The 22,427-nt window shown below is 37.4% G+C and overlaps 1 protein-coding gene across 3 annotated transcripts in view; it reads left to right on the plus strand.

Annotated features, from left to right (window-relative positions):
- The window catches only part of LRRFIP2 (LRR binding FLII interacting protein 2), a 106,296-nt gene that overhangs the window by 57,745 nt on the left and 26,124 nt on the right, over positions 1 to 22,427 (plus strand). For 2 of the 3 annotated variants that reach the window (XM_080807398.1, XM_080807397.1), the window contains 4 exons: positions 11,923 to 11,967; positions 13,297 to 13,413; positions 16,179 to 16,250; positions 22,212 to 22,382. In XM_080807398.1, the coding sequence (XP_080663524.1) occupies positions 11,923 to 11,967; positions 13,297 to 13,413; positions 16,179 to 16,250; positions 22,212 to 22,382 (405 nt within the window). Of the gene's footprint in view, positions 1 to 358; positions 416 to 2,865; positions 2,935 to 5,182; positions 5,273 to 11,922; positions 11,968 to 13,296; positions 13,414 to 16,178; positions 16,251 to 22,211; positions 22,383 to 22,427 lie in introns of all 3 variants that reach the window. The other variant, XM_080807396.1, reaches the window with a different exon arrangement.

The raw sequence follows: 22,427 nt of genomic DNA on the forward strand, positions 1-22,427 counted from the left end.
TGACCCATGAGCTAACCAGTTGTGACTCTCACCTAGTTGTGAGGAACTGCCTGCTGGAAATCATGGCTCACAGTATGAAGGGAATATAGGTGGAAAACCTCTTTTTGGGTTCATTAGTCCCTGAGGAAGAGGATGGGAGCAGTGCTCCTCAGGGCGTCCCCTTCCCCTCCTCACCCTCCAGCCGAGGGCCGCTGGATCTGGAGGGTTGGGACTGAGGTAGAGTTCCAGACCTGGGAGTAACAGTCAGCTTCTCCCCGGGAGCCAGTGGCCACTTAGATCCAGGGTCACAAATGTATTCCCCCAGCAGGAAAAGGAGCTGGCCATTATTGTAAAACCTTTCTTCTTGGAAACTTTATAGCCATCTGAATACAGTTATTACTCATCAAGAACAAGTTCGGCCCAAAGCAGTCCCGTGGTGAGCTGTCTGGTCTCTTTGCATGCTTTTTAGATACTTCGGGTTGTTTCCTTAATCTGTGTTCACAATTTGGAATATTAAGAATGTGTGTTCACTCTCTTGGCATGGATTATCATTTTCCTCAAGTATACTAATTTTTCCTAAATGGTGTTTACTGTGTGAATGTGACTTAGCACATAATTTCTGAAATGAAATTTCAGTGCCTTTAGAAGTTTTAAAAAATGTGTATTGTTTTTTATGTGAACTTCTTATCTTTTCAGTGGTGATAACTCACTATACGGGTTGATTGTCCTATGTTTCTCCTTTCCGTCTTGGCTTCCTGCATTGAGCCATTTCACTTGCCAGCACTTCAGTCAATGGAGTGAAAGGAGAAGTAATAAAACAAGCCAGCTTTAAAAAACTATTTACGTAAAAGACAAAACTGGGACAATTCTAATCACCTAATCTTTCTGGAACGTTAAAACATTTTTTTAAGTTATAAAAGTAATATTAGCTTAAGAAAAGTCCAAAGTAAAAGTCTCCTGACCCTTTCCATATGTCTCCTTTTCTACTGAATGCGTTTTGGAGATAGTTTTGTGTCAGCACATTCTTTTTAGTGGCAGTATATTATCCCACTAGTATATGGGATGTACATTTCTTTTTCAGGATTTCTCAGATATATTAATTTTTTGGTAGGTATTATTTTGATTTTTTGTTTTTATTTTTATTTTTTTTTAAAGATTTTATTTATTTATTTGACAGACAGATCACAAGTAGGCAGAGAGGCAGGCAGAGAGAGAAGGGAGAAAGCAGGCTCCCCACTGAGCAGAGAGCCCGATGCGGGGCTCGATCCCAGGACGCTGGGATCATAACCTGAGCCGAAGGCAGCGGCTTTAACCCACTGAGCCACCCAGGCGCCCCTTGATTTTTTGTTTTTAAATTGAAGTATAGTTGACACACAAGGTGGTTACATTAGTTTCAGGTGTACAACATAGTGATTTGACAACTCTGTATTATGCTGTGCTCCCCACAAGCGTAGCTTCCATCTGTCGCCATACAATGTGATTACAGTGCCATTGACTAGATTCTCTATGCTGTAGCTTTTGTCCTCGTCACTTGATCATTATATAACTGGAAGCTTGTATTTTCCACTCCCTGTTGATGGATATTTAGGTTGCTAGATTTTTGCTACAGCAAACACTTGCATAGTGGACTTTCATATATAAGTATATTTTTGTGTACTTATGAGTAGATCTTATATAAAGTAAATTGCTAATCATTAAATGATGGGGGTCAAAAAATAAATAAATGATGTATATATGTTTAAATTATGATGGCATATTGCCATATTGCCCACCAAGAAGACTGTACTAATTTACATTTCCAATGGCAAATGTTGACTTTAGGAACTACTTTGTTATTCTTGACAGTGTCAAAATAGGAGAAATTATTAAAGCATATTCTTAGTGGTCAATACAGATTGCTTTGTGGAGTGGAATAGGTGAGCCAAAATGGGTTTTCTTTTATATACATATTGGGCTCAGTTCTTCTGCCATTTCCAAGAGGCACTTCTCAAGAATTCCACTCCTATTCTTAACGAAAATGTACACAGGAATGTTTAGGAGATAAAGGCTTTTTGATATAAGTAGGAAGTTTACTTTTACCTCACTCTGTAATAAAATTCCACTTGGCGATCCTTGGACCCGGTAGCATTTTTAATAGACCAATGTTATGGCCCCTTGCCAATAAAATCGTGGTAATACATTTTCAGTCAAGTGTAGAACCTTGTCCTTGTGTGCTGGCTACATGTTATTTCATTTGCAAGTTGGGTTAAAAGTTATATCTTGGTGATGCCAGAATGGTTCCTCAGTGATGTCAGAATGGAGGTAACCTATACACATGGAAGATGAGCCTCCTGCTGCTCATGAAATAGGAAGAAAACTCTAGGGTGATGTTAGAAATATCTCCACCCGTTGCATAGGAATGAATAAAGGAAAATAAGAATCATCATTTCAGTCCTTGCTGGTAGGAAATTCTGTGTTTGACGTACTTCACTTGAAGATATTCTTATATTTTTCTCTCCCAAACTTAAGCACTAAGTATACTTGTTGACCCCCTGATGGGCTTCCCAGAGGGCCTAGTGGTTAAAAAGCATGAAATCCCTAGCTGTTTTTTGTTGGTCTATTTATGCCCTAGCCCTCCAGTCCTGTCCTCTTTTTTCTGTGACTTAAATAAAAGATAAAGTAGTATTTTATTCTGTGTGCTTTTTGGAAATACCATATGGTTTTCAATGATGGTTTATTACACTTCGAAGCCACTTTTCTGTCTGACGGTGCACAATAGCTGGTGCCAGCGATAGGCTCATGGAGAGTAATTGCATGCTTCCCCAAACCTTGCCTAATGTGCTTACAGCCAGGTAAGACCTGTAGTGACATCACATGTTTTTCATTATCTGCTTTTAATATCTGTAGTTTCCCGACGATGACACTGCAAGCATTGCGTCTTCTGGTCGCGCCAGTCGTGGGCGAAGGGACAGTGTGGTGAGCGTGGTTTGTATGCAAACTCATACACTTATAAGTTTTTAAATTGCCCCCCTATATGTGATCCCATGAACTCTACTGGAAAGTGAAATTTGCATTTGACAAAAATGAGCAGTTTCCTCAAATTTAGCTTATATGAATAATTTGCCTTCAAAAATGTGTCCCTGTGAATATGTATTCTCTGTGGGCTATGGAAGCTTTCATCAGTAACTTGCCTCTTTACACCTCTTAGGTGCTGGTCTTTGTGTATTTGAAAGATTTTTCACTTTTTATTCTTTGTTGCCGTTTTATGTGCATGCACTTATGTGCACAGTTCACCAGAAACAAAATCGTTTCTCCAGCAAAATGAATGCTCTGCTTTGCATAAAACTTGTAACTATGGATTACAGATCATGTTACCATCAGTTGCTTTCTTCACTGTGAATTTGAGATGTATTATTTATAGTTTATACATCTTTTAGGACCTGAGAACTTTTTAAGCGTCATTGATGGCAAAATTTAGAAATCCTGGTAAAAAATTCTGGTTAAAAATGCAACTATCATCATAATTGTAGAAGCAATAAATAGCTACATCAAAATACAAATTATGTAATTTCAGATTATTCTTTTGATGATGTTGGAAGTTTTTCAAAGAGCTGATGACGTTTTTGCTATATTTGAGAATTGCCTTGAAAATTACATTGATAAGGATGATATGTCAGCTTAGAGCTAGAAAAGAGCCATGTTTTGTGAACGACTGTAAACCTGAAGATTTCCTAGGAAAGGGGAACACCAAGTGTTTGTGAGATTTGTTGCCAAAAATGCAGTGATCTAATTAAGGCAGTTGTGGTCCATTGGTGAGCCAGTTAATGCTCATCCTCAGAGCTGAAGGAGAAAAAACAAGCCAGAACACCTGAAAGCCCTTTGGAGAGTGATGGAGTGGAAAGGGCAGGCAGGGACTTTAAAGAAATGATGCCTGGGTTTGAGCCACTTCTATAACCTGTTAGTTGCATTAGTGGCAGTTTATTTGTAATGGGGATCTTAATAATTGTCCTTGTAGGTAAACTTAATATATATGCATTAAATGAATTACTATATGGAGAATAACTACAAAATTCTTGAGACAGTAGGAACCAGTAAAATGGTAGGTTATCTAAATCTAAGTTGTATTATAATTACTATAAATAAAAATACTGTTGCTTGACTGCACTAGCCCTTAGCAAAACTTCACACTTGTAAGCCTTCTTTGTCTCTGGATGGACTTCCAGATTCCCTTCCTGGAAGGGAAAAGTTTTTAAATAAGGTAATCAGACAGAGCTGAGGTAAGGAAGTCTGATGAGTGAGGTAAAAAATACTCCTTATTAATTTGACAAATGTTTATGGAGTACCTGTTACATGTGAGGCACTGTATTAAGTGCTGGGAATAATATGGTAGGCTAGACATACTGGATTTCTGACTTCATGGAGCTTATATCCTAGTGAAAGAAATAGAAAATAAACAAGTAAACAAAGGAAGAAAAGTGAAGTAACCCCAGGGAGTGTGAAGAGAAAAACAGGTGATAGGATGGGGCACATTGAGGGATGCATGTGCAGGTGTGCCTCCCTTTGGATGGGATGGCCAGAGAAGGCTTCCCCAAGGGAAGTGACCTTTGAGCTGGACTTGAAATGGGAGGAGCCAGCTGCTTGAAGAGCCAGAGAAGAGCTTTCTAGGCCAGTGACAAAGTCTCAGGTGGGAAAAGACTGATTAGGGGAACTAGAAAGGGGCTAGTGTAGTTCTTCCATTATTTTGCCCCACAGATCCTGGTCTTGAGGAATATGAAAAAGAGGGAAGTGTAGAAATTGGGCAAAAGGTGCTGTAAATAACCTGCGAAGAACGCTGTGTTGAGCATATATATGCTTAACAGAGTTGAGAGCTATGGTGCACTGTACGTTTTTGAAATATGGTAGAGGCTTTAGGTCAGTACTGTCTTAGTGAGGATGATGCAAGTGCTCAACATGGGAGCCTTGGCTGGCCCTCAGCCATTACATGATCTCTGTGAGCTACAGCTTGAGTTAAGTGCACAAAGGCTTGTTTTAGGGAGCTGTGATTTCCTTTAGGACCCCCTTTACATTTCTTTTCTACTTTTTTGAGTAGGTTCATTGCAGCGGTTTCCTCATCGCGTGATTCAAGCACCAAAACAGTATTTTTTCCCCTTGCATGCCATTGTTCTTATCCTTTTCCTCTCTCGTTTCTTAACCTTTAAAGCATGTCATTTTTTCTGATTGAAAGGTTTCTACCGCCGATTATTTTAGTCGCTCCAATCGTAGGGGGAGTGTAGTCTCTGAGGTGGATGACGTCAGTATCCCCGATTTGACCAATGTGAGTGTCTTGCATGGGAGTGGTTGTGGTGTCTCTGCCTTGTGACTAATGGCTAATACATTAGCTATTTGAAAGTTAGGATCTTAATTTGCTGCTTTAATTTTTATTGGAATACAGTAACCTAAAATATAGTTATTTGTTTTGTTTTGGAATGTATATACTGATATGCTCCGATTTAAAAAAAAAACACAAAACTTTTCTGTGAAAATTTTCCCCTGTAGAACCCATCAGCAGCTCCAACAACTGCCAGTGTTCTGCCAGTTTTGCTTCATCTCTTTCTTTTCCTCTTTCTTTTCTTTTGAATTATTTTAAAGCAGATCCATGGTATTTCCCAGTAGTTCAGTATACATCTCTAATTGAGAATTTCTTTTTCATGTTCACTCTACCATTATCATACCTAATAAAAATAAAAATGATTCCTTAAAACCTAATACCTAGCCCATATATAGATATTCCTGATCTGCCTTAAAATTTTTCTTCCCTTTTTATTTCGGTGAGTATATAAAGTACTAGGCAGATTTTGAAGGTTGAACAATAGAAGATACTATTTAGTAAAGTATCACTAATTTACGGTAACTGGGAAGAATCTGAATAGATTTTAAACATTTGGGCTATGACATTATCTTGAAGAAATGCCTGTCCATTGCTTTCACATTTATTGGGAACTAAATTTAGGAAAGATTGTCCAGTAGAGATGCCTCGAGGCATTTCTCTTAATGAAGGAACTCCAACCAGCAGATACCCCTCTGCCTGATCTAATAGCCTCTTTTTCTCTTTGACACCTCCTATCCTTTGCTGGGATTAGTTCTGTTTTGCCCATAGACCAGTGCTGTCTGATTTTCAAGCACTTTGAAGCAGGTGAGAGACAATGTTTCCTAGCCAAAAAGTTAGTTTTTGAATGAAGAGATATTATTTATATTTAGCACATTGCTGGTTATATTTAAATAGCTAGTTTTGAATGACTTTGATCTGGAAAATAATTTTAATTGTGGTCCTTAAGTATTCCAGATTGTTGGGTCCCAAACCTGGCTGTATAGCAGCCCTGTCTTGCCCTCTGTCAGATCAGGGAATCTGCATACTGAGTTGGAAGATTGGCTCCTAAGTCTTTCCCCTGAAATATTGCTCATTTTAATGATTTGCTTAGCAACCTTTTTTTGGGTAGATATAAACAATTTAATTTATTTTATATACCTCATTTTTCTTAAAAACTTTGAATTCTGTTACCCTTTAATTTGTGATGGTGGTTCTGTCCTCCTTACATGTATTTCTTGGCAATTTATTTTAGTAACTACACAGCAGTGAGAAGCTTGATAGTTTAAAAAAAAGTCTCCCTGCTTCTGCTAATTTAATATAACTCTTTTCTTTACCCAGATAGTTATTTTGGTTTATTTACATATCTTTAAATAAAAAGTATACATATTTAAGGTGTATAACTTGACGATTTGATATATATGCATCATTATATCAAAGCATCACGCTGTACACCTTATAACCTAAAAGACTCTCTAGAGCAGTGGTTGGCAAATCTGGCCAGCACCCTCTTATTTTATAGCCTGTGAGCTAATGGTTTATATATATATATTTTTCATGATTATCTAAGTACCTATATGATATCCTTAATTTTGTCCTATGGCAAAGCCTAAATATTTGCTGTTCCCCTCTCTAGAGCAAGAATTTTTTCTAATATTTCTTTTAAAGGGTAACCATGCAGCTCATTGTAGATAAATGGAAAGTGGACTTGATGTTGGTAAGATCACCCCCACACCACTTTTTGATATGATAAGCTAGGGAATTTGCATTTTTATGTGAAATATCCTGATTTTAAAATGCTGACAATGAATTCAAAATTTTAAAAGACACTTTTAGGCTTCCCCATTGTGGATCAGACGTATGTATACATTCTGCTGCATTTATAACTTCTGAACTAGGAGTGCTGTAAAAGGGTGCCCGGCCCAGATTTGGCAAAACTCATTATACAGTTTTTATGATTGCTCTAGCCTCTGGTCTTTTCTTGTGCACTGTTCCTTTGTCCCATCCATCAGGCTGGGGAAAAGGATGTAAATGTGCTTTCATTTTACTGATTGTTAATAGACCATTTCTGAATGGAATCCTCAGCCATTTTTGCTTTAGGAGATTATTAAAATTAATTGCTCCCTTCCCTTCTGTGGTTAGAGAATCAGTCTTCACTTTTCTGGTTGTTTTTCTTTTTTAACCATCAGATAGAATTTTTGATCATATTATCACATCCATATGTAACATTAGAAGTTAGAGGATTAGACTCCAATAACTATATTAAATGAAACTATAAATACATTAAGTTAATTCAAATGCCTTAATATGAATACCTTTATCTTCTGATCATATATATTACATTAGATTTACTGTTACAGTTGGCAGAATGGGTGCTGCATGCTGAAAGTTATATACATCAGATATGCATAGCTCAATTATATCAGGTCTCTGATATTCTTTTTTAATTTTTTAAAGATTTTATTTATTTGAGAGAGCGAGAGATAGTGAGAGAGAGACACACACACACACACACACCACGAACAAGGGGGAGGGGTAGAGGGAGAGGGAGAAGCAGACTCCCTGCTGAGCAGGAAGCCAGATGTGGAACTCAATCCCAGGACTCTGGGATGATGACTTGAGCAGAAGGCAGATGCTTAACCGACTGAGCCACCCAGGGGCCCTCAAATCTCTGATATCCTTTTAAGAAAAAAAAGTATAATGAGAACAAGATACAAGTCTTTATTTCTAAACAACTCTTTTTAAAAAGGGGAGGGGAGAGGGGTAAAGAGAATTTTAAGCCAGCTCCATACTCTTCCACTGTAGAGCCTGACCTGAGGCTTGATCTCATGATCCCGAGATCATGACCTGAGCCAAAATCAAGAGGCAGATGCTTACTCAGCTGAGCCACTGAGGCACCCCTCTAAACAACTCTTTTAAATCACATATTCAAAATGTATTTACAACTAGAATTTTCTATTTCAATATAAAAGGTTCAATTGTGTTTTACCATTTTAGTAACGTAAAGTTATCTGTCAAACTAAGTAGCCGTATGCTGAAATGAAGTTCAAAGGGCCTTTTAACCAGAGAATAAATAAACATCTTTCTTTTAAGAAGAAACAAGGAGTTTCAAGGATTTGACAAGTTATGTATTCTAAGAAATACTTCTCACATGTACTAATTTCAACAAATATTTAAGGAGTTTAGATTTAAAGAGAAACAATTCATAATCTCTAATGTCAAGAGCAAAGCATTTTCAGATGTCCCAGACATAAATAAGGCAAAAGCATTTATCACTGAAATGTGGGAAAGATTATATTTAAGGTTTTGTTTACTAGTATTATAATTTGAAATCCTTTAGGAAAATACTACTTTTGAACTCTTAAGCATTCAAATTGGAATATAAAGTCTGCTACCATGTGCTCTTCTTTTCTTTTAATTTGTTTATTAGAGAGACAGTGTGCATACAGGAGTGTGTGCCAGCAGGGGGGACAGGGAGGGAGGGGGAGGAAGAAGGAGATAGCATCTCCAGCAGACTCCCTACTAAGCAGGAAGCTGGATATGGGGCTCTGTCTCAAGACCCTGAGATCATGACATGAGCCGGAATTAAGAGTCCAGCATTTAACCAGCTGAGCCACCCAGATTCCCTTGCTCTTCTTTTCACATTAATACTGATATGAAATACTGCAAGCTTGTTAGCTGACTTCCAAGTTCCAGCTATCAAAGAAGCCCTTTTCTTGATTGGAAAATTACCTATTTAATTATTTAAGGATACAATGACATGATATTTACTTGAAACTTTTTGAGGATAGTAAGCTATAGTTAACATTAATGACTAAGTCCCGAGGGCCATATTTGCGGGGGACAGAGGAGGGGAAGCTTTGCTTAGTATTTTTTTGTTTTGAGGGTTTTTTTTTTTTTACTTTTTTTTTTTTTTTTAGCAACTTGATTTACTTTTAGTATTGTTTCTATCTCAGTTTAATTTGCATGTTTTACAGAATTGTGACCATATCGTAAATGCAGCCTTTGTTTTCTGATTTCTCACTTACTAATCTTAGAAATGTTTTATATATTAGTACATAATCATATTTTCCACTGTTATTTATACAGTTTTTTATTTATCAGCTGTAGTCACCGTGTTTTGCATTAGATCCTCTTGCTCATCCTATAGCTGAAAACCAACCTTTCCCTATTTTATACCTTAATATATTAAGCATGATTAAATGTTATTCCATTGAAAAGCCTTTTCAGGATCTGGCAGACTTTGGGTCATCATTATGAACACTAGTGTGTCATTGCAGAGCCGTTGTGCAGAGCTCCTGGCTGCTAGAGAGAGCACTGGGGCTTTTAGAACAGCAGGTTTCAAGTAGCTTTTTGTCTAAATGGAAGACAGCACATAGTATAACACAATCTAAGAAGTGAGAACTGGAGTCTCTGGCCAAGTCACTGCAGCCCAAATGACTGGACTGCGGCATGGCTGCTCTTGGCATTTTTTGCTGCCTTAACAATCCCTGAGGTTTGGCGCATGATCAGTTTGGGTTGCGACAGTTGGGATCTGTCTGTCAGAAGACAGTGAAAGCAATAGAGTCAACATTGCGATGGACTAGTTCAGTGATGCAGCTTCTGAAATGTAAGATCATTCCAAGTTGACTGTTAAGAAAAATAGGTGGATTTGGGGGGTCGTTTTCTGAGCCAGGATTTCAGATAGACCTAGAAGAGTGTTTCTGAATGTTTCTTTTCTCTTTAACTCATTAGTAGAAGAGGGGTGGGATATACTCTGAGGAATACATGGCTGTTTTATTCAGATACAGTATTTCTTTGATTCTGAAGAATAACACTCCTAAGTATCAGGCATTGTGTTTACTAGTACAAATGTGATGGAAGGTTATTCCTTTTTGCGACAATAATTGCCAGTATTAAAAACTACTGTAATGGTTGTTCTCAAAAACATTTTATATGTGATTTTTTAAAAAATCAAAGTTAACTAAAATCAATTCCTTTTTAAAATTATTACAATAAAAAGTAGCAAAAAGATCGAAGTCTAAGATAGTATTTATATTACTGAATAAAGTAAATACCTTTTATATAAACACTGAGAGGAAAAAAATGAACATGATAAATGTGGGCAATGAAAAAGAACAGAAAAACTTTCAAATATGAGGAAGTTAGAATGAAGTGATCTGAATAGAGCCAGAAATAATGACATCTTGTGTTTTAATAATTAACTGAGGAAAGTTTTTAAATCTTTTTTCTAGATTGGGCTGGGAGGGTTGATCTAGGAGTTGGAGTCTTGGTATATTTTCATTTAATTAAATCTCTCTGTGACTTTTTCCCCCTAATGGTAATTGGGGCAGTATATACAGGTAAATTATATGAACACAGGGTTAAAGATTCACAAACCCGAGATCTGGACTCAGCCCTGACATTTAGAAGTCGTTCAATTTTGAGGAAAATCTTTCACCTCTTGAATTTCTCTTTCCTCAGCTGTAAGGTCAGGGTTTGGAATTAGACCTCTAAGTTACCTCTCTTTATGAAAGAAACACTAATCCTATCTGCAGAAGATAGGATAACTCCTTTATGGTGTGCCCAGACGTGTCCAGACGATAGGACACTATGCTGTTGTTAAAGTAAATGAAGTAAGTCTGTAAATACGGATGGGGTATGATTCATTTACTCATTTGCCCAGCAAATTGTGAGTCCTTCTGTATGCTAGGTGCTATTTTTGATGTTAGGAATGCAGAAATGATCATAGAGACATAGAGCATACGATAAAGAGAAAGAGATCAAATGATAAATAAGTGAATAAATATCATGGGATTAGGGAGTAATAAATGCCAAGAAGAAAAATGAGGTAGTTTCTTTAATCTCTGAAACTTGGTAAGGAGAAAAAGAAGATATAGAATATATTTGGGACATAACTTTAGCGTTTGTTAAAGACATGGGGGCTGGTTGCCCTTGGATGAAGAATTGGAAGGTTTGGGTGTGGTATATTAGGGAGAGAGGTTTATACTTCACATACCCTTTTGTGCTGTTTTTTTGTTTGTTTGTTTTTTTATTTTTGACACATGTGCATGTATTGCTTAAAAAAGTAAAAAAAAACCCAAAAAAACAAAAAAAGCCAAAGAACTGAATCCTTAAGAGCTGTGGGGGAAATCTTTTTTGATGATATATTTAACTTGCTTTAATCAAATTTGAACTTTTTTGGCCAAGTGTACTCGTCTTAATCTATGTGTTCTGTGCCCTAATAATGTTTAGATAATAAAGCTTTTGGCTTTTGATTTTATCAGTCTTTTCCTTTTGATGTGTACGAGGGTTTTTTTTGGTGTTAATATTTGTATTGCCAAAGCTCAAGTTTACATGTTTTTCTTTAACATGTTTCAAATACCATGAAAAGAAAATCTGCAAATTCTAAACTGCATAAGGACAGCTTGCTTATCGCATGTCATCCTTAGGATAAGAATTAAAATTCTTGACATTTTGTCTTATGTGTCTCAACTTTTATTTCAGTTTCAATATGTTTACTTTTAGGTCCCAAACATCAGTTGAGCTTGGAGAACTCAAATGAGGTCACTTCTTTTTTTCCTCAAAACCCCCCAGCATGCTAAGTATTTTTACTGATTTTTATTTCTGTTCTTTTCTAGTTGGATGAAAAATCTGACAAACAGTATGCTGAAAATTACACAAGGGTGAGTACATAAATTCCTAAGGGAATTAGATTCTCAAGGTCAATTAAACTTAATTTCTATTGCTATTTCATTATTTTACTACATTTGAACTGGTGGAGCTACTCTTCCTTTCTTCATCTATTTCCTGTCCTTGACCCCCCAAATTCCTCTGAGGTTGAATCATGTGAAGCACTGGGAAGAGAAAAGACACTGCATTTTATTTCCTTGAATGTCACTTCTTAAGCTTTTGGCTGCTCTTTCGATTTTCATTCCTTAGAATTTGATCCTGAGAAGAAGCCATTAAACACTGAAAATGAAGGGTCTTTAGGAATGGTGGTGACAAACTCTGAAGGTCCCCCCCCCACTTAATTTTTTTTTGAGGTAAAATAACCCTTTTCTAAGAGTTGTTTTGTGTTAAAGTCTCTAACTTCTAGAATATTTTTAGAAAGTCATCTTTGGGAAATTATCAGGATTAATTTCATGCTATACCCAAAAAAGATACACCAGCTCTGTCTGATAGAGATATAGTGCAAGCCACAAATGTACCCCACATATATGTTGAGTTTAAATTTTCTAGTAGCCTTATTAAAACAGTTAAATAGGTAAAATTTATTTAAATAGTATATTTTATTTAACCCAAATATGTCAGTGTAATCTATGTGAAAAAGTATTAATGAGATATTTTACATTCTTTTTTTCCATGCAAAGCCTTTGAAATCTGGTTATGTATTTTACAATTAAAAATAAAATCTCAGTTTGCACTAGCCGTATGTCAGATGCTAAGTAGCCTCACATGGCTAATGGCTGCTGTATTGGACAGCATAGGTCCATGTCATTTATTAATCCAGTAGCATAATCTCACATTTAAACTAACTGTGGGACTAGCAGTCTAAATTCATAGTGATGCACAGTTTGCTCGAGCTGCCAATTTTGTTTCCAGCTCTATCCAAGTATTAGAAAAAGAAAAGATTCTAAAGGAGCAGCTTCAGGAACTCAGTAGGACTGCTAATCAGCATACCAGTTATAAGTCCTGAACTGTTTTAAATTAATCTGATGTGCTCACCCCCCCCCCCCGTGTTGTTTATGATATAGCAAAGATAAACTTAGAAAACAACTTGCACACAAACTATTTCCTTTGTTATTATGAATTCCAGATTCCAGTAAAGTGTTGAAGTGAACAAAATTATGCGTAGTATGCCTGGGCCCTTCTCTGGATACCTTCTTCCCACAGCAGTCTACACTGTCTGCACATTCTCATCCACATCGCACCCCAAGCCCATTTTTAGTTTTCACGGCAAACGTATTTGGACAGAAAGAAGACTTAGATGTGTCCTCTTCCTCTTTCTCCAGCCTTCATCTCGGAATTCTGCTTCAGCAACAACCCCTCTAAGTGGAAACTCATCCAGACGAGGGAGTGGAGACACCAGCAGCTTAGTAGATCCAGACACCTCATTAAGTGAATTGCGGGTAAACTGCAGTCTTCGGTTTGCTTTTTCAAAACTGTTTTTTGGCTTCTTTGTGGTATAGTATACTGGAACTATTTAACATTTAATGTGACTTAGTAAAAAGAAAAGGACTATGAGTTCTTTAAAAAAAATCATTAAAGACAGTTCAGGACTGTGACTCAGGTCTGAAAGGAAGGAGATTAGTTAATTCATTTTTCTGTTCTCTTTCCTGAACATTTGATGATATTGGAATGAGTTCTGCTAATTTACAGATGCCAAAAAACTTGTTAACGTATGTAAAGTAATTCTCTCAGAAATAATTGGCCATATTTTAAATGGAAAATATATGGATATGCAAGGAATCAGACTCTAGAAATTGTTAGTCTTTTGAGCCATTATGGTATTATTTGGCTGCTTGAATATAGTTATCTCTCAATTTTCCATGATCAGTGTAGTGATATTTGGGATAAGAGAAATACCGGAGTTGAGTCCCTTGGGTTGAGTCCCCGTCTTATTAACCTTTTTATTTAAAAAGTGAGGACTTTCAAAATGTATTTGAATGTCTATTTGCTGAACCTGCTATTTTTGAGCAATGGGGGAAGTGTAGTAATAAAAACTGCATTCATTCATTCGTTCATTCACTCAACATTTATTGAGCCCTTGGCCCCAGAGATTCAGGCTGTAAAACACACTGTGAACTTCAGGAGTTCACTGTTTCATAGGGAAGACAAACTGATAGAAACCAGGAAAACCAAGTTGTGTGATACTAGGTCATAGCCAGAATAGGGCTATTAAGGCAATTCAGAAATGGGTCAGCTATGTTGGACTAGGAAAAGAGATAGCAAAAGGCTTTTCAGAGGAGACACACTCTGAGCTAAGGTATGAAGGAAGAATACAAATGAACCAGGCATAGTTGAAGGGCAAAGCCTTTCTCAGAACTTCAGAGAACCAGAAGGTTCTCTGTACAGTACAGTTGCCCAAGGGTAGGATGAGAAGTGAGGAGGAGAGGTGGGTGAGGGGGCAGACCGGGAAGTAGTCATGGCCCAGTCCACAGAGCCTCAGGTATGGGAGCCTAGAATGCATTTGGTTTTCCCCTGGCAACTGTGGGATATTAAAAAGGGGAGTTGAGAGTATCTGATTTGCATTCGTAAAGAGTGATCCCAGATTGGAGGAAGCACTGGAGGTGAGGGGAGCAGTACCCTGTGGCTGAATAGTGAAGTCAAAACTGTGATGGAAGAAGGTGCAGGAAACTTGCTCTGAAGAGAATACTGGAATTGATTGGTCAATGGAGATAGGCTAAGAGGTTGTGTTTTCTTTCAAAGGTGGGCTTGAATATTATTTTCATTGCTTGACTCGAGCCAGTAGAGAACAGGAAGGCAAAGGAAGGGGAGGGTGACTGAGGAGCAGAGTGCCTGAGTGGGCGAGAGGAATGCCTAGGGTGCAGATGGAGGAGGGCCGAATGTGGAGGTTCCGTGGTGCTGACACAGTGAGGAGGAGATGGGGACTGGGGTACTGAGTCAGATAGTCGGTGGGTTGGAGCAGGAGTCCGGCTTATGAGGTGGGCAGCCTATAAAAGCAGGCCAGTGGTTAGAGGGTGGCGAGGTTTGTAGCAGTGGCAGTCAGGAGGAAGGAGAGCTGCGCCTGGCCGATATGGCATGACTTTGCAAATATCAGTATTTACCAAGCTCTTACTAAGTACCAGGCATAGGTGCTGGGGGTGCAGAGTTGAGTAAGATAAACTCTTGCCTTCAGTGGGATAGAACACAGGAGGACAAGGCTCTCCAGCCTCACAGCTTAGCTTGTGCTTGCTGTTTCCTTTTATTGCTTCTTTAAGAGAATGACTTGACTTCTTTAAAGAAAGTGAGAGTTTTGTATCCTCACACTCAGCTCCTTGTAGCCCTTTGATGTGTGTCTGTTGAATGAATCCATGAGCAGAAGACAGACAAACCTACTAAGGAGGGAATGAAGAGGGTCAGGGGAAGTGTATGTCACTGTCCTTGGAGAATTGGTCCTATCTCTATTGCAGAATGGTACTTAGGGAAAATAACCACAGCAGTTATTTTCTCCTTAAATCAAGTATCTGAGTAGATTGTATGTAGCAGGGTCAGGTATAAGGAAAACTGTATTTTCCATTTAAAATTTGACCTGTTTTACTTTTAAGGATTATGGTAACATTTGGAGCAGGTGCTCTTTTCTCATCATTTAAATGGCATCCTCAGCACAGACTCTCATTTGACATAATGTTTAAAATGTTGGTGTTGAACTTCCTTCCCTTTACTTTCTCCCAAATTAATTGTGGTTGGTAAGCATGTCATTAAAAGACAACTTTGGTCGTATCCATTTATTACAGTTTTAAAAACTTTTGCATGAGTCATTAAAATTTCCTGCTTATAATTAATTTACTGCATTTTACTAGTTCTAGGTGAAGCATTATGTTAAAAATGATTTGAATGATTTATAAAATTTTTAATATTACATGTTAAAATATTATAATTTATACATTTTTTTCCATATACACCCCCCTTTGCTAAAGCTGTTTCAACACATGTTAATGCCAAGAAAATATTGAACACTTTAGCTGATTACTCCCGACCTTCTCCAGCCCCACAGACCCTGACCTGTTTGCCCTCTTCCATGGTTTGGAGTGGCAGTTATGCTTGTGTACTTTGATTTCTCTGCTTTTAGTCTGGAATATGCAAAAGTAGTTCACATTTTCATCTGGATCTTTGAGACTTGAGATATGTTTGTGCATGGTTTTATGCAATGGTTCATTCCTATGTCCTGCAGGATATCTATGACCTTAAGGACCAGATACAGGATGTAGAAGGGAGATACATGCAAGGGCTTAAAGAACTAAAGGTATCAGGGCCCATTCTGCAGCCCAAGCATGCTATATCTGTACGTAGAAGGGTTGGGTAATGTTGGTTTCACAAGTCCTGTTAACCTCAGTGCACAGAGCTTTACTAACAGTGTTTGTCTTTCAAGCATGTGCTTAACCTGCAATGCATAGGAAAGGTGAACTTCAGTCTCTGCTTATGTCTAAATGTTTAGTATGGTTTTTGGAATATTCAGTAAAAGATAATAATTATATCTTCGAGTTTTTAAATCTTGTAAAATTCTTGCATGTCCCTTATGTCTTAGCCATACAAAATCCAATTGGGCAAACTCTTAAAAATTATTCTGAATGTGTGTGTGTGTGTGTGTGTGTATGTGTGTGTGTGTATGTTGTGTATACCCACACATTTTTTTAAAATTGAAAATTAAACCTTAAAATTCTTCCATGCTAAATGAGAGAGTATTGCCTATTTCTGTCACCAAATTCAGTCAGTATTAAAAGCAGGAGGAAGAAAACATCTACAAGTGTTATCATAAATACTCCTTTTGGAGGAAGGACCCTGAGGTAGGAGGCCTGTGTTTTTGTTTTGTTTCTTCTTTTCCCTTTTTAAACTATAGGTCAAAAAGAATTAAACAGATTTAGTGCTTTAAAGAATTTGGAGGTAAATTTAAATGGGCCTAAATCTTTTCTAAGAAAGGAAGGGTACCCAGTTTTCAATATTTAAGTGTCCAAGTGAGGCAGACAGTTTGGTTGTCCTGGGTTATCCATGCTCTTCCCCATGTTTAATTATGAAGTTCAAACCTAATATGAGGAAACTAAAAGTTTTCCTGAACACGTTCATGTCCCTATTTGAAATAGAAAAATACACATCAGGCCTCTAAAATCATGTAAGTAAGGCATTCAGGAAGGTGATTCAGGATATGCCCAAAGGACGAAGCATAGGCCTAATGGGCAAGGCTTTCATCAGCTTCCCTGGCATGATGTGAAGTAGCCCAGTTACCAGTCAGAAGCTTCATGTGGTTGATTATTGTCCGTAAGGAACTTACAGTTAAGACTCAGGACCAAAAAGGGTAGGAAGTCCTATGGAGAGTGTCTGAACGTAGTGTGGACGCCGCTGATACAGCAGCGTTAGGCTATCAGTAAACATAGGAGAATTAGTAAGGAGAGGAGAATTAGTAAGGAGAGGTAGTAAGCAGATGTGCTCAGTTAGTTTTAATGTCTCTAAACTTCAGGATTTAATCCCCTTTAAAGGTTTTAGAGATAAGACTTTTGGAAATATCTTGGATCAAGGGAACAAATACTATATATTAAGTAAATACACTCATAATGAAAATATGTATCAGGAAAGCAAGCAAGTGATTCAGAGGCATTCTTACTTGCTTTTTATTTTACTTAAAATATTTGTTCTTATATTTTAGATCTACCATTTATTACATTCTTTGAAAGATACAGAAGAACAGATTAAATTTATTTGAGACCAAACAGATACAAGATCCCCTTTTTTTAAGAGAAAAAAGGCAAGACCCAATGTTCCTCATATAAATGATACCATGCTAAGAAAAACTTTAAGAAACACATTAAATATATCCATGTTCAGTGCAAGTTTTAAGCATATCCAGAGTAAAGGAAAAATTACATTGTGATATACAGTGGTGTATCCTGCTTTATTTTTTTCATTTAGAAGAGATGCATTTTATTTATTTTTATGTTTATTTATTTTATTGAAATATAACATATGGTGCTGTATCAGTTTTAGGTACACAACATGATATAAGAATTCTCTACATTATCCAGTGCTCATCATGATACGTGTACTCTTAATCTCCTTGTCTGTTTCATCCATCCTACCCACACCTCCGTTTTTTTCCCCAACCCCCCACCTTTTCAAAATTCCTGGTCACCATATAATTGAGCTTGACTTCAGGTTATATTTATCCTTGAAATGACTTTTAAGTGGAAGAAAAATTGTTTAAAAAATGGTCTGATCGGTGATCAAACGCAATGGTGTGAATGTATCCTATTAAAAAAGGATACTGGGTCATGGCTTGTGACATTGTTCTTGATTAAGTGAGGCAGTCTTTGGGGTGCTTTTCCTCATTTTAGCCTTCATGCGGAACCACTGGGGTTTTGTTAAATCACAGGGTGCCAGACCCTACTCCAGGATTTTCTCATTCAGTGGGTCTGGGATGTGGTTGAAAATTTGCATGTTTACCCTAATGCTGTTGCTTCTAGTCTAGAGTCTACGTTGCAAAATCACTGCCTTAGACACATTTAAGTAAAACTAATTCCTAATAGATACCACTATGTAAGCTAGATTGAAATAATTAAAACTACCTTGACATAAATTTAAAACCATCTTCCACGGTCTGTTGTTCAAAGAAGGTACATGCCATAACTGCTATGTCAAATGTATTGTTAAATATTGTGTTTTTGCATCTATTGTGAAACTATCTAAGATTCTGATGTTCATGCAGTTATGTCTCATCTTCTGTGGGACTGAGCTGTGAGGAAGACTTTTTTTTTTTTAATGCTACTAGCCCCTCTCAGGGGATCAGAATCATTCTAAATTCTGTATTATATTAGGATCCCACTATATTTAAACCATTATACAGTGACTTTGCTTCTATTTTTTATTTGGGTTATATTTGTTCCCAATCATGGTATAAATGTTGCCTATTAATACAGCCCTGGTTTGTGAAGCATTCTTACCGTGTGTGTATCCTTACGGAGATATACTTCACATATTGTAAAATTTACCCATTTAAAGTGTACACCATTCAAGTGGTTTTTCGCATAGTCACAGTGTTGCACAATCATCACCGCAACCCTGTTTTAGAATGCTTTCATTACCCTAGAAAGAAACCCTGTACTAATTAGCAGTCATTCCTCACCCTTCCTCTTCCTCTTCCACACCCAGCCCTGGGTAACCACTAATCTACTTTCTGTCCCTGTGGATTTGCCTATTCTGGACATTTCATATAAATGGAATCATATAATATGTAGTCTTTTGTGATTTGCTTCAGTTGGTATAATGTTTTCAAGATTCATCCACATTGTAACAACCTTCCTTCCTTTTTTCCTTCCTTCCTTCCTTCCTTTCTTCTGTCCTTTCTGTCTCTCTGTCTATCTATCTGTCACAACTGGTTACTATTGCAATGTATGGATTTACCGCATTTTGCTTATGTGTCAGTGGATGGACATTTAGGCTGTTTCCAGTTTTTGGCTGTTATGAAGAATGTTGCTATGAACATTTGTGTACACATTTTTGTATGGACATACCTTTTCATTTCTCCTAGATAGATACCTAGGAAGACAATCACTGGGTCATAGGGTAACAATATATTTAACATTTTGAGGAATTGTCAAACTGTTTTCCAAAGCAGCTGCAGTATTTTGCATTCTCCCCAACAATGTATGAGGCTTCTAGTTTTTCCACATCCTCACCAACACTTGTTAATATTGTTTCTGTTTTTTTTTTAATTATTGCCATCAAAGTAAGTCTGACATTGCATCTCATTTGGTTTTTATTTTTTTTTAAGATTTTTTAAGATTTTTTTTTTTAAGATTTTATTTATTTGACAGAGAGAGATCACAAGTAGGCAGAGAGGCAGGCGGGGGGGGGGGCAGGCTGCCCTCTGAGCAGAGCCTGATGTGGGACTTGATCCCAGGACCCTGAGATCACAATCCGAGCTGAAGGCAGAGGCCCAACCCACTGAGCCGCCCAGGCACCCCTCTCATTGTGGTTCTGATGTGCATTTCTAATTATTAACAATGTTGTGACCATCTTCATGCACATATTGGCCATTTGCATATCCTGTTTGGAGAAATTTCTATTCAGATCCTCACCCATTTTTAAATTGAATTCTTGTCTTTTTATTATGTTGTTATGAGTTCTTTATATATTTTGGGTACAAGTCCCTAATCAGATACAAGATTTACAAATATTCTCCCCCATTGTGTGGGTTGTCCTTTTTTTTTTTTTTTTTTTAAATGCTTTCTTGATGGTACTGTTTGTGCCACAAAGGTTTTAATTTTTTTAAGATTTTTTTTTTTTATTTATTTATTTGACAGACAGAGATCACAAGTAGGCAGAGAGGCAGGCAGAGAGAGAGAGAGGGAAGCAGGCTCCCCGCTGAGCAGAGAGCCCGATGCGGGACTCGATCCCAGGACCCTGAGATCATGACCCGAGCCGAAGGCAGCGGCTTAACCCACTGAGCCACTCAGGCGCCCCAAAGGTTTTAATTTTGATGAAGTCTTCCATTGATAGTAGTTTTGGTACTGTATCTAGGAAACCTACCTTCTCCTGTCTTCTCCAGGCTCATGAAGATTTAGTGCTGTTTTCTTTGAAGAATTTTAGAATTTTAGCTCCTGCATTTAGGTCTCTGATCCATTTTGAGTTATTTTTGTGTACAGTGTGATATAGGAATCCACTTTATTCTTTTGCATGTGGATATCCTGTCCCAACACCATTTGTTGAAAAACTATTCCTTTCCCATTGAGTTGTTTGGGTATCTTTGTCAAGAGTCAGTTGATCACAGATGTAAGGGTTTTGGACTGTCAGTTCTATATCTTTGATCTTGGTTTGTTGAACATTTACATTAGTATTTTTTTAATTTAATTTTATTTTTTCAGTGTTCTAAGATTCATTGTTTGTCCACCACACACAGTGTTCTGTGCAATACGTGTCCTCCATAATACCCACCACCAGGCTCACCCATCCTCCCAGCACCCCCTCCAAAACCCTCAGTTTGTTTCTCAGAGTCCACAGTCTCTTCATGGTTCATCTCCCCCTCCGATTTCACCTAACTCACTTCTCCTCTCTATCTCCCCATGTCCTCCGTGTTATTCCTTATGCTCCACAAATAAGCAAAACCATATGATAATCGACTCTCTGCTTGACTTACTTCACTCAGCATAATCTCCCCCAGTCCTGTCCCATCCATGCTGATACAAACATTAGTATTTTTAAAATTTATTTCTAAAAGTAATGAGTTTTTTTTAACGTGAAATGCTTTTTCTTTTAAGATTTTATTCATTTGAGTTAGAGTGAGAGAGAGCAAGAGCGAGAGAGAGCATAAGCAGGAGGTAGGGGCAGAAGGAGAGGGAGAAGCAGGCTCTCCACTGAGCAGGGACCCCGATGTGGGGCTCGATCCCAAGACCCTGGGATCACAACCTGAGCCGAAGGCAGATGCACACAGGTGCTCCAAAATGTTTTTCTTTTTAGCCTTAAAAACTGTTAGTAGGTAGTAATAATCTACCAAATTAGATAGTAGTAATCAAACCAAATTAGATAGTTATTAAAAAATAGACTTGTCAAAAAATAGATGTGTAAGCTGTTTTAAGCAGAAAAGTCTGAATTAGATAAAAGTTCAGGCATTTTGTTATTGCTCTTTTTGTTGTTTTTGCTCTTTTTAAAATCATTTTTGTATTGCTTGCTTATGTAAGAATGACCAGAATTTGAATAATTGTTAGATAAAATGCTTATGCCTTTACATTAGCATTATTATACAGAATAAGAAAGTACTGAAAACAGATGTCTGGAAAGTAGCAAAATTCAAATGAGAATAAAGTTTACTTGTGTGAAGAGAGGTTGTATTTTGTTCTATCATTGCATTCTGAATATCAAACAGCTTGTTGTTAAAAACAAGAGTAACATTTCTGAAAACACTGATGCTTTTTCATTTAATGACTCTTCACAAATATATGTGGTCTGCATACCTTTTCTTCTTTCAGAGGCTGCACTGCTGCTTGATTTTGTTTTCTTGGATTGCAGAGAGCATATAAAGTTTTTATCCTGGCATAATTGGCTTATGATCATCCTCTGTTTCATGTGCATGTTACTAAACCAGGTGTTCACCCAGCCGCTTGCATTTTGCAAAAATGCATTTTCATGTGTTTGTGCCAGTGCTATATTTCTTGTTGTACTGCATATAAACAATGAACATATTTTAGATATCAGGCTGATGGCTGTGACTTTCATTTAGGAGTCTTTGTCCGAAGTGGAAGAAAAATACAAGAAAGCCATGGTTTCCAACGCACAGTTAGACAATGAGAAGAACAATTTGATCTACCAGGTAGACACCCTCAAAGATGTTATTGAAGAACAGGAGGAACAGATGGCAGAATTTTATAGAGAAAATGAAGAAAAATCAAAGGTAATTGTGCGTCTTGTATCATCCTTTTCTCTGGGTCAGAAAATT

Source organism: Martes martes (genome assembly GCF_963455335.1).
Source record: "Martes martes genome assembly, chromosome: 1".
Classification (NCBI taxonomy): domain Eukaryota; kingdom Metazoa; phylum Chordata; class Mammalia; order Carnivora; family Mustelidae; genus Martes; species Martes martes.